Source organism: Aythya ferina, assembly GCF_964211825.1.
Source record: "Aythya ferina genome assembly, chromosome: 1".
Classification (NCBI taxonomy): domain Eukaryota; kingdom Metazoa; phylum Chordata; class Aves; order Anseriformes; family Anatidae; genus Aythya; species Aythya ferina.
In genome coordinates this window covers 142,353,284-142,366,227 of record NC_140296.1, presented here as the reverse complement: position 1 = coordinate 142,366,227, position 12,944 = coordinate 142,353,284, and the positions used below count along the sequence as shown (strand labels likewise).

The following is a 12,944-nucleotide window of genomic DNA, read 5'->3' as shown; positions in this document are numbered from 1 at the left end:
GGGTGTGTCCTATGTCAGTCCCTGGACCTCCTTTCTTGGTAAAGGAGGTGCTATCCCTTTATATACTTATTCCTACTGGTTTTATGAACTACTTTAATATTTTTACAGAGGGACCCAAGTTACTTGTGGTGTGTTTTTTGTCGGCTATGCATCTCTTTTCCTTTTTAGATGCTTTGTAGGGTGGATTGTGTAAAAATAATTTTCTCCTGTTGTTCCTACCTCAATTGAAATCCTTGTTTTATGAAGTAAACCAGTTATTTTTTCTTGCTGAATGTATTTAAGCACCTAGTCGGTAACTGGGATGGTTATTCTAAGTATTTTAGTCTTGCTTTTGCGAAGGAGTGAAGAGAATGGACTTAAAAACTCTAGGCTCTTGATGTTGAAACTGAAATAAGAATGTAGTTTTTTCAAACTTAGTGTTGCAGGATTCTTCAGGCTCGTTCCTGTATTACTAGCCAGACGCCAAATCCAACGAACACTGCAGAAACAACCCCGGTACATAAAGCACTTCCCCGATACCCCTCTGCTTGGTGGTGCTGCTTCTGAAGCCAAACTGAAGACTACATGTATCTTAAGCCACCGAAGCAGCGCTAACAGCCATGCACACTTTGTTCATTTGGAACCAGCTACAAGAATAGATGTGTGCATTTACATTATCTCTTCCTTTAAAGAAGAAATCTGATGGAATTGAGTCATGGATCTATTGCCCTAACTGACCTGTCACTGTTTATTCTGGGAGTGTGGGAGAACTTTTTTCCAGCTTGGACAGGGGTTTGGACACTTCTTGCTGGGCTCTTGCCACTTCATGTGTTCTGCCCTGTATTAGCGTTGATGGGTAGCCTTTTTACGAGACTGCCCCCAAATGCCAGCAGATACATAGTCAGGTTGTCTCGTGGTTCACAGGACAGGTTTTCACTTATATTTATTTTTTGGAGAGAGCTATGTGTAGGCTTCTTCAATTAAATGGAGAGGTTGATATGTGAAAATCTGCTTCATAACAGAACATGGAAATAAATTGTAAAAAAAAAAAAAAAAAAAGCCCAATAGATTTCTTTTCTGAAGTACTGCAGTGCTTCTCTTTCTGGTGGTGCAGCTCAACTTCATGGTACTGTTTTGAATAGGGAAGTGTGACTGAACGGTTACATTTCAAGAGTAAAGCCTCTTCCCCAGAGACATCCCATCAGACCCTTTTCAGTTTATTGCACTCCTACATTAACTCTAACACTTCTACTAATATGGGTTTTCTGACTTTTGCCTTATTTGAACTCAGTTTCCTGTATTTAATCAAAACCTTCTATCCTCTAGGTATGGGAGGGCCGATGGAGAGTCATTCCCCACGATGTTCTACCTGACTGGCTGAAGGACAACGACTACCTGTTGCATGGACACAGACCACCCATGCCTTCCTTCCGGGCTTGTTTCAAGAGTATCTTCAGAATACATACAGAGACTGGTAACATCTGGACACATCTTCTAGGTACTGTCAATTTGCCTTCTTGCTTTGAGAGCAAGATAGAAGGGGGTGTGGGGTGGTCAGCATTATCATTCCATTAGGAACCTGTTAAATTAGCTCGGTGTCTCTCTCCTTATTTTCTTCCACCAAGGCTGGATGGGGTTTGTTAATGCATTCATTTGTATTGAATGCCATATTTAAGGAATTTCCCGATCACTAAAAGATTACCAGTAGATGCTCCTTATTTCCAAGTGTGTAAGTGTTAACTGAGATCCTTCTTGCCACAAGAACACACTTAAGTTGCAGCTTGTATGAGTGGTTTTCAGCTTGCAAGGAGCTTTGAAGGGAAAAGATTTCTTCAAACTGTAGCATTCTCATTCTGCAGCAGACTTTTTTTGTTGTTTGAGAATGCACAGCCAGTTGTCAGGCATCTTGCAAAACGAGTGAAAATACAGAGTCCATGCAAGTCTATATGGTTTCAGTTTGAGACAGATGTGGTTGGAATACATAACTGAAGTATGGAGGAACCTTATTCTACATGTATGCTACTGGTTGTCATTTAGTTCCCCTGCTTTGCACTCCTGTACGTTAGTCATGATTTTTGAAAGAAAAGCTCTCAGTATGCACGAAGTTGACGCCTTTCTGCCGTATGTTTTTTCAGGATGTGTGTTCTTCCTGTGTCTGGGAATATTCTACATGTTCCGGCCAAACATGTCCTTTGTAGCACCTGTGCAGGAGAAAGTGGTTGTTGGATTGTTCTTCTTGGGAGCCATACTCTGCCTCTCCTTCTCATGGCTCTTCCACACAGTTTATTGCCACTCAGAAGGTGTTTCCCGGCTCTTCTCCAAGTAAGTGCCTAGAGGACAGAGCGAGCCAAATAGGAAACAGTTGGGAAAACAGGGCTGGAATTTATGCCTGGCTCCCTAGTGTAGGAGTGGTTCACTGCATGACTGCTCTGAAAATTTTGGAACAGAATTGAGCAGAGATTCACTGCAGTTTCTTCTAATCGTTCTTTGTTTCAGCATGGGTTATTTTATGCTGTCTCTTTAGTCTTAAAACTGTTTCCTTTTCTACTGTTCAGCAGGTGTGCGCATGCATCTTGCTGCTGTAAGTAATACACCCAGAGCTTAGTTGTAGGACTTGGAGTTTTTAATGCAACTGTCACTGCTTGTCCCTTCAATTATTCTGGGTACCTCTGAATCTTAAACTTTCTTCTGTAAGACAGCTCTGATAAGTATCAAGGTACCTTGGTCTTTTGGTTTTACTCCACATTCTTCTGTTGGATAGCTGCTAAGGATCTCTTATTTCTTAAGATCACTCAACATGGGATTATGTAATCTGCAGGACCACCTCTAAAATAACCTGGCAATTAAAATCCCATACTACAGAATTAACCCAATCTTCTCTTATATGAGCATTTTATTGGGATGTGGTAGTAAGCAGTGGCTGTAGGAATTCCTTTCTTCATTGGTCCCTAGAAAAACAGCTTGTTTGAGAAATTGTGACATTATTCCCCAGTGGTCACTTAAGCTGATGCCTAACAAACCCTCACTTGTCAGATTCTAAAGAGTTTATGTTGGCTGTGCTCTCACAAAGTACTGTGCCCTTCTTTGTGTTCAGAGCATTTTGTGCTGCTTTTTTTCCTCACCCAAAGCTTAAATTTTGAGTTTCCTTCAAAAGGCCTTGATCTAAAACCTGCTGCATGTATTTCTGATGACTGTTCAAAACTGACCTTATGTGCTCTCGAGATGATACATTGCTGTAGGAGGGCACTGGTGGAGGAGCTGCAGTCAGGAAGTTAGTTTGCAGTAGTGAGAAAAACTTGCTTTCGTGGTGAGTAGCAGTCTGTTGGTCTGCTAGAAAGAGTGTTAGTACAGGAACTTCGAAAGGCTTACATTTCCTGTCAAGCTGATTTTTGTTTCCTTCTAGGCTGGACTACTCTGGCATTGCACTTCTCATAATGGGCAGCTTTGTACCATGGCTGTATTACTCCTTCTACTGCAACCCGCAGCCTTGCTTCATCTACTTGATTGTGATTTGTGTCCTGGGCATCGCAGCCATAATTGTCTCACAATGGGACATGTTTGCGACCCCTCAATACCGGGGTGTAAGGGCAGGTAAGACCTGAAGTTAATTGTTTTGCTTCTAGTCTGCCTTCTTTCCTTGCTTTCTACTTGTCACTGCAAAAAAAAAAAAAACCACAGTCTTCTCAGGACTTAGAGCGTGATTTTAGAGACAGATAATATTCTCTGATTGGGAACTTGATGGGTTTTCTCAGTGTTGCTTATAGCCAGCTGGATGCACAGATAAGGGCTGGTGTGAGTCCTGGAAGTGCATTCCTGAAATGGACAGTAACACGCAGTGAGGAAGGGAGTATGAAGCATTTCTAGCAACTTTGCTCTCAAAAAATGATTGACTGCTTAGTGTGTGTATGTGTATATTCCTTCTGCTATTTGTTTTGTTTCTGTAACACCAAGCTCTGATACTATTCAGATTAATAGAAATCATTGAATGATTTACTAATTTGCCTAGATAAAATAATTATTTAGGACCAAAAGCCTAGTTTTTCTTGTCACGGGATAGAAGGAATGAAAACAAATTTGTTTTCATGTTCTGGGGTAGAGAGTAAGCGAAAGCTGCCATGGGCAGTTACAGAATATGAGTACAGCTGGTTTGAATAGAAATATTTCTTGTTGCTTAATCTGAGTGTCAGTAAATCCAGTTTTCTTGGACAAGCTATTGGTGTACCTTCAGCGAGTTCAGCTTTTTATACTTCAAATAATCAGTGGGTGATGGGTCATGATTATTTTCCTCCCTATTTCCCTTCCCAACCTTTTTTCACCAAGATTTCTGTACTTGCTGATGAAATCTGAGTAAACAACATTCTCCTATATGGCAGGCGAGGCTCATGTGATGTTTTTCTGTTTACTGGGATCGTTTGCACAGAATATGATAAATAATGTCTTTGTTTCTCCTTGTTGTCCTGCTCTTGATTTGCTAAAGTGTGACATAATTCATGTAGTCTCAGTGCCCTCTACAGTCCCAGCTGTGTAACTGGTGTAATATATGTGAAAGCTGGCAGACACGATCATTAAATGAAAAATGTTAATATCTGCTGGAACACTTAATTAAGTAGCTTCTGGTATACGAAGGAAATCTGTGCATTCTTTAACTTCCCTCTGTTAAAGCTACCTCAGGGACCTCCAGCTTCAAGAGTTGTCACCTTTCTTCTGCTTTGGCCAATACTGAGTTTTCCTTCCACTGCTTTTTTTTTTTTTTTTTTTGTCTCCCTTCACTGCCAGTGTGTTCAAAGCTGACTCTCCCACATTTTCTTTACCTCCCAGGAGTATTTCTAGGTCTGGGTCTTAGTGGGGTTATTCCCACCCTGCACTTTGTCATCTCTGAGGGGCTCCTGAAAGCAGCCACTATGGGGCAGATAGGCTGGCTGGCACTCATGGCATGCCTGTACATCACTGGTGCTGCACTCTATGCTGCCCGCATCCCGGAGAGATTCTTCCCTGGCAAGTGTGACATCTGGGTGAGTCTACGGAATGACTGGATGAGGAGACCAATGTGAAAGCTGGTTCCCCTTGAGGCTGGAGGATGTTATATCAATGGTGTTTTTTTAATTATTGCAAGTGCTAAACCACTGCACCAGGCATACAGATCTTAAAGGGCCAAACAACTGCGGGCTCTCTGAGCCCAGCCTACCTAGTGCCTCTCGTGTGGAGTTATCACAGCTCTGAGTTAACTGATGCCATACAAGGTCAGCCCAGCACATGTGCTAGATAGCTTTAATAGATAGGTGAGACACTTCACGAGCCTTTTTGTTTCTTTCATATCTTCACCATGTCTGGCTTCTCATTTTGTGAGGCCAGGGGAAACACTGGATAGAACCGATAAAACTTTGGAGGGATCTCTGGCCCAGAAGAAAGAAAGGTGGTGTGGGTAGGGAGGAAAAGTTGGGAGGAGGGCTAGGGTCATGAAGACTGTGTCGTAGAGATCTGTGGGAAAGGTGCAAAGAAAAAAATTGAGTGGAGCATGAATAGGGATTGGAGGGAGGCAGACCTATGGGGAGAGATGTCAGGCAACTGTGCTTCCATTAAAATGGTTTAAGGCCCTTAAAGATGATCAGAAGTGAGAGTAAGGCCTGGGTTGTTAGTAACTTCTGCATGGCCCCAGTTTGCTAGGTGTAAACATCAGTGATGTATAATATAAATGGCCAAACTAAACCTTCTTACAATAGTAAGATATGATCCAGGAGCACTGGTGTACCACCAGCTCTTTTCCAAGCTTCCCATGGAGCCTACAAATACACATTTATGGAAATTTTTGGAGCATTACCCATATTGGTATAGCTTCCCTAGAACAAGGCTGTGCTTTGTCAAATAGCCCCTTCATGGTTTTCATTCTGCTCTATTATAATCAATAGCATCCTGGGCATTCATTGAGAACATCTGGTTGTTCCTATGTTTTCACATAATACCATTTTTTTCTGCTCCGTTTCTTTGTGGCAGAGAAGTAAAATAATGTTCTAAAAATCTAGATGATAGAACTTACACCTGTGACCAGAGCAGAGTTTGTATATGTTAGCTGTATGAGGTAGCCCTTGTTATCAACAATGAGCCAGTGTTGTTGAGGAACTAATTAACGTGTTATTTTTAAGACTTTTGCCCAAAGCTTTGAAGTTATTCCTGTCCCTTAATAAAGATATGCTGTAGCCTTTATGTAGTGTATGTGCTGATTGATCAGCTGATTCAGATGACTGAAGGAAAAGGGCGTGGGGATGTGCGTGTGGAGAACTTGATCCTTCCTCTAATGGTAGGAGAGGGCTGGGCTTAACTAAACACACCTTACTTCTGCAGCTTGTGGTTTGAGGTACTGCTACGTGTTACTGTGTACTTCAGCTGAATGTATGGCTTTTTTGGAGACGGGGTAGCCCCCAGTTACTCAAAGTCCCCTGGCTGATCACAAGTGTTTTGTCTTCCGCAGTTCCACTCCCATCAGCTGTTCCACGTCTTTGTAGTGGCTGGCGCCTTTGTGCATTTCCATGGGGTGTCGAACCTCCAGGAGTTCCGTTTCATGGTGGGAGGAGGCTGCACAGAAGAGGAGGGGATGCAGTAACACCAGGCTTCAGCCCGAGGTCGTAACCAAAACAGCACCGCACGCGCGGTTGAAGCATACAGGCTAGTGAAATGAATACCTAAGAAGAATCCAAGTTTCAGCTGATGGAGCACGGAGCTTCATGGGGATTCTGACTAATCAAGATAAATTCTATACCTCAAGCAATGGAATGAATCAATTTGAAGACCAGGAAATTCTGAAACCCTAATTTATTCTTGGGATCTACAGATTGAGCTACAGAGGACCCTTTCCAAATCGGCTTCTGTTCAATGCCATATTTATTTGTAGAAGTGGGGAGGGATAGCTTAGCAGTTTCCTTTTTTTTTTTTTTTTTTTTTAAAAAAAAAAATCGAGGTTAAATTTATATCCTCTTGGAGGGTTTGGGAGTTGATTTTAGATGCTCTTTTGGGAGAAAAGCAAATTGTAAATAAGATTTCTAACTTTCTGTTTAAATAAATTTATATAAATGTTTTAAACAATGGGTGGGGGGAAAAGGGTTTTTGTAAAGAATGCAACATGCAAGTACCACACACTGTTTCAATTTTGCACAAAATGAATGATTGCAGGAGGACCAGGAAAAATTCCCAGGAGTGAAGCATGTTGGCCCTGCATTTTTGCCTGGTGGCCAGCGTGCCCTGGGCATGCCCCTGGGCAGCGTGGGGTCCTGGCCAGCACTTGGAGTAGGCTCAGTACATGTACACAAGGGTTGTGAAGGCTGGATCAGTCGTGTTGTCGTTTGGGTCACAGCGTTAGCCAGTTTTACTCGAGTAACTTGAAAGATCCATCTGTGCTCTGCTTAACTGTGTGGGACAACTGCCTTCCAAGCTTGCTCGGCCAATATAGTTCTGGATCTTACAGTAAGCTGTTTTGGTTCTCATCATCCGAATTGCAGCGTGATGGGATAACTGCACGTGGAACGGCGAAAGGTCCGACTCCATCAGTGCCTGCCTATTCCCAAAGGCCCCTGCTGAGTAGATGGCTGCCGTCTGAGTGAGTCCTGCCCTGTTTTGTCTGAACAACCGATGGTAATGCACTTGTCAAAAGATAGTTGAGCATGTGAGGGGAAACAGAGATGGGGTTAAGATTGACTGGAAAGAGGAAGCTGTGCGCTCCAAGGCTTGGAGTTAACAGTTACTGCAGACCTCAAGCACATTACCTTCTCATGTGTCAGGCTCCATATGCCAAGGAAGTTTTTGCAGGTTTTTCTTCTTAGGAGGAAAAATCCACAATCGGCCCAATGCAGTTCCATTTTTTTTCCTTAGGTCTGCTTCCCATCTGCGCCTTAGCAATGGGACTGCTGGTATTTCTTAAACCCGAAACGAAGAGTTCAGTTGGATTGCTGTGGAGCAGACACACCTCCTATATAAGGGGAGGTGTATGCCCTTCTCTTGCTTAATTGATGTAGCTTGATCTTTGGAGCCTAGTCAGAAGCCAGGCTGAAGGAGAATCTTTGGAGTTGTAAGATGAAACTTGAACGTTTTGTTTGTTATGGCACAGGTATTGCTTGGAGCGTTTAGTTGGAAATTCGGAGCAATTACCTCTTGTGATGAGTTAAACAGCTCATAAAATGCTGTAGTTCACAAAGAAGGGAGGTAAAAGGGTGTTTTTTTTTTTTTTAAATAAAATGCAAATTTGATTTTTTTTTGTCTTTCAAGGGGAAAAAATGTAGATTGCAAAGATCTTTTAGTATGCTGGGTGTTACTGAGTGTTTTGGGGAGTTACTCTGCCTAATGGAGTCAAGTAGAAGCAGAATGCCTTCGTGAAGTTGACTGGTGGATATTAAGGCTTCACCCCTCGACTGGAGTCTTTGTAAAGCCTCTGAGAGCAAGGTCGGCTGCAGGAAGAGCTGCTGCAGCAGCTGGATGCCAGTAGGGCCAGAAGCAGCTTATCACAGGTCGGTGTGGTACAAAGATGAAGTAAAGAGCAGTATTAGCTGGATGTAAGGGCTAGCAGCACTGGCGTCCCTGGCAAAGGTGTGGAGCTGCCTGGCAGGAAGCAGTCTGGTGCCTGAGGGAAGCAGGGTATGGAAGCATATCCGAATCAGAGCTGTCCGTACGGCTTTGGGATACCTCTGTAACAGTACCAGCAGAAGCGGCCGTCTCCATCCCGGATCATCCCACGTTCACTCCCTGAAGGGTGATTGTAACCTGGTCCTACACAGCACAGAACTACTACAGAAACACAGTACTCCACCTGCTATTCTGAACCCAGTCAGTCTCTCCCTTCAAGAAGTTTGTGTGTTCCAATAAAAGCAACCTAGCTGTGCACTTTTCTGTAGCTCTTGCTGAGAACTCTTCCCAGGTTGGCACCTGAATGCCTTACTCTCAGCAGTCAGAGGCTTGCTTGCTCTGTGTGCAGGTTATTGCCATAGAATAGTTAGGACCTACAGCTTCTTTCCTTCCCCATTAAATAGTGGCCTTGTTCAGTATATTTCTTTTTAAAAATTGCTTACTGTTGAAAGCAATGAAGCACATTCTGGGGTTTTGATGGTTGGGGACTCCGGTGATGGTTCCATGTAAGATGGGATCTTATTACTTGCTGTATTCTTAACTTCGCTAATAAAAGAACCAAATGGAGCACTGTCTAGCTGGGGTTTTTCTTCGCTGTGTGTGAAGCTTGAAGGAGTTGTGCTGGCTTCCTTCCCTCCCGCTGTTCACAGGTAAAAGTCCAGAAACCAAACTGGTGCCTAAAGGCTTGTTCACATAGCGTTGAGCTGATGCTCGCTGTCTGACAAAGATGTCTGTGGGCCACGCTGCCTTTTCGTTGCAGTGCTAATTGGCAGAGAAGCAAGATTTTTGTCTAGTCTAGGCTCTCACTTCGTGCTCTCTGGAGTCACCAGCTCTAGTACAGTGCCGGCAGTGGCACGGGGGAGGGAGGTGTTACTGGGTGGGCCTGGTGCCACCATCTCATCAAGCTGCTCGTCGCTGTCAGATATCCCCTGGCACACAGCTCTTCTGAACTTCCCCAGGGAAATAGCCTGGGGCACTGTTTCTCATGTGAGCTTGTGAGGAGGAAAAGGGGCAGGGATGGAAGAACAAGAGCGGGGAGGGAGGAGGGCAGGCGCTGGTGACTTCAGCTGGGGTGGGCTTTTGGGTCAGCTGAGCTTGGGAAGAGCTCTCCTGGAAGGCTGGGCCGGAATTAGTGGTGCAGAGGAAACGTCTCCCAGGCTGTACCCACGTCAGGGACCGATCATCTGGCACGCAGGTGTGGGAAGGAGCCGTGTTTGGCTGGGGAGGGAGCGAGGCTGACCAACAGCTCTGTGCCTGGAGCAGGGCCTGGTGCTCCTCCTGGTGCTCCTGCATCTCCCTCAGCTGTCAGCAGCCATCTGCGAGCTGCCTCAACGAGATCCGCCTGATCCTCCTCTTGGGTTGGCTCACACTGAGTCCGGGCATCCACAGCTGGGCTGTTTATCAGTCACTTGACACAAGATGGGTGTTTTGCAGAGCCTTGTGAGAGAGCCAGCGCCAGTAACTAACCCGTGTCAGCTTGACGTCTCAGTGTGGGTATTTTTTTATAAATGCAAAGCAAGTTCAAGGAGCGTGGAGAGCTTCTGCACCAGATTACATGAGTTGCACTAAAAAAAGCTACCACGTTTGAAGATGAATTGGGTTTATTTTGTTTTCAAAAACTGGAATGATGCTTACAAGTTGCACAGGCAGTCCTAAATTGTATGCCCTACCTCTTCTGCATATAGTTCTGGCTGTGTGTTGCCCTCTCCCTGGGATCATTTACTTCATTCATTGCGAAGGGTGGACTTGTCCTGAGCATGGACTGAAGCACTGCAATCGGGGTGAACATCTAAGGCCACTGTCGAACTTTTTAAAAGGAGCTGGAAGTAAGTTAAATGTGTGATCAGGACGAAGGCCCTGAGTTTGTTTCGGTTGAAGCTGTTGGAGGCTTCCCTCCAAAACCAAGGTTTTTTTTTTTTTTTTTTTTTTTTTTTTTTTTTTTTATTGTTTTATTCCCCTGCCTGCTGTGTGCCATCAAGCAATCTGTTCGAGCCAACCTCTCCCGCTGGTCAGTGCTTCTATATTTGTCTTCAGTGCTCAAGTCCCAATTCTCAAGGCTGATTTCCAGAAGTGCTGAGCGCCAGCTGATGTGCTTTGGATAAAGTTCCTTAAAAAAAAAAAAAAAATCAGCTCCTTGGAGGAGATCCCTAGATCCGAATTGCTACAGCTGGAGGACTACCAGCCTGGATCTCAGGGCAGCACCACGTGTGATCATCCCCAAGTATTTCAGCAGCGGCAGCACCTGGGCAGCCTCGGGGGGCTGGTTCCTGGGTGTGGGCCATCCTGCTCACCCCAGGAGGGGAGATTTTGGGGACGGGGGCTGTGTGGGTGAGCAGTTACCCGGTGTGCGGCCTTTGCCCGCTCAGCCCTCATTCTGGTGTTTCCAGAAGGAGCTCAGATCTCTGCCTTTGCCCTTCTCCCCTCCTGTAGCGCTGGTGTTTGAACACCAGAGCTGTTGCTGCTTCCGAGCCCGGAGGCGTTTGCCCCGGAGACTCGAGCTGATCTCATTTTTTAGCAGCTTCAGCGCTGGCACAGAACAACCGGGCACAGAGGCTCCTCACAGCTGGTGTGAAAACCGAACTGCTCCAGCTGTAAACGAGATGAGAAAAATCATGTATGCCTGGCTGTGTTCCCGGAGCAGCGATGTGTTTCCCTGACAGAGGCAAATTATTAGAGGTGCCTTTTGTGTTTGGCTCCAGCCGTGCTGGACCTGGGCGCGTGGTTTGAGCTTCGTCTTGCAGCTGGTCGGAGCTGGGCTCCCCTGGAAAAAGCATCCTGGAAATTATCCTGGGGCTCTGGCCTAGGAGGTGTGTGTAAAACCCAGCGGGGCTGTCAGGTGGGTCCTTCGCCTGCCCTCCTGGCACATATTGTGCCCTCTCCCAGCTGCAAGCAGCTGATGTAAAAGCTTTTCTGTGGCATGAAGTCACCTGTGTCTGGTCATACCTGAAGGGCCAGTCACCTCCTTCGCTCCGTCACGAGCTTGGTAGAGTGACTCGAGGTGGGGAGCGCGTGCAGATGCTCACAGCGTCTGATGCATCCAGCGGTGGCTGGGGGCACTCAATGGGACGTTTGAATATGAGCCAGCAGTGTGCTCAGGTGGCCAAGAAGGCCAACAGCATCCTGGCTTGCGTAAGAAACAGTGTGACCAGCAGGGCTAGGGAGGTGATCGTCCCCCTGTACTCAGCTCTGCTGAGGCCGCACCTCGAGTACTGTGTTCAGTTTTGGGCCCCTCGCTACAAGAAGGACATGGAGGTGCTTGAGCGGGTGCAGAGAAGGGCTGTGAAGCTGGTGAGGGGCCTGGAGAACAAGTCCTACAAGGAGCAGCTGAGGGAGCTGGGCTTGTTCAGCCTGGAGAAGAGGAGGCTCAGGGGCGACCTTATCGCTCTCTATAGGTACCTCAAAGGAGGCTGTAGCGAGGTGGGGGTTGGCCTGTTCTGCCACGTGCCTGGTGACAGGACGAGGGGGAATGGGCTTAAGTTGCGCCAGGGGAGGTTTAGGTTGGATGTTAGGAAGAACTTCTTTACCGCAAGGGTTGTTAGACATTGGAACAGGCTGCCCAGGGAAGTGGTGGAGTCACCATCCCTGGAAGTCTTCAAAAGACGTTTAGATGTAGAGCTTAGGGATATGGTTTAGTGGGGACTGTTAGCGTTAGGTCAGAGGTTGGGCTCGATGATCTTGAGGTCTCTTCCAACCTAGAAATTCTGTGATTCTGTGATTCTGTTTCTCCCATCTCCCAGCACTGCCTCAGGTTTGAGGTAGGGCACACAGGCAAACCTCCACCCTTAGTTGTTAGTTTAGGAAATAATTGGGTCCTCACCTCTGCCCTGTTCCCTCCAGTGCACTGATTGTCTGAAGAGCTGGGTGTGATTCACGCATTGACTCTCAGCACAGCTCTGTTCACGGGACCACGTTTGCTGTGGATTAATGCACCTGAAATCAGCCACGGCAGGGCAATGTGTGCTGACATAAATTTGTTAAGCTGCGTGGAGCCAGGGCCGTTATCCCTTCTGACAGCGAGGTCACCCTTGCCAAGGGCAGCAGCACCGAGCCCTGGGGAGCTGCTCCTGCCAGCGGGGAGCTGAGCCTGAGCTCTGAACAACTTGGGCTTGACAGAGCCCCTTCTCCTCCTGCACTGTCGTCATCTTCCTCAGCTGCGTCTGACTCTGATAAGGTCACTGGAGCTGCAGGATGGAGATCAAACCCCCCTCCGGAGCCTGATTCACTCCCAGTACCACAGTCACTCCTCTTCTCCGGCAGGGAGAGGAGTTCCTGGGATGTAGGGCTGCGTTTAGCACCAAACATGACATGATGAAACTTCAATATCTATAGCAAATACACCTTTTTTTTTTTTTTTCTTC

General features: G+C 46.1%; 1 protein-coding gene across 3 annotated transcripts in view; it reads left to right on the top strand.

The window, feature by feature from the left end:
• Positions 1-9,153, top strand: part of ADIPOR2 (adiponectin receptor 2) — a 44,301-nt gene extending 35,148 nt beyond the window's left edge. For all 3 annotated transcript variants that reach the window (XM_084525350.1, XM_084525348.1, XM_084525349.1), the window contains exons 4-8: positions 1,306-1,477; positions 2,115-2,301; positions 3,383-3,570; positions 4,798-4,991; positions 6,446-9,153. In XM_084525350.1, the coding sequence (XP_084381476.1) occupies positions 1,306-1,477; positions 2,115-2,301; positions 3,383-3,570; positions 4,798-4,991; positions 6,446-6,577 (873 nt within the window). In that variant the 3' untranslated portion in view covers positions 6,578-9,153. The remainder of the gene's footprint in view (positions 1-1,305; positions 1,478-2,114; positions 2,302-3,382; positions 3,571-4,797; positions 4,992-6,445) is intronic.
• Positions 9,154-12,944: the final 3,791 nt, after the last annotated feature.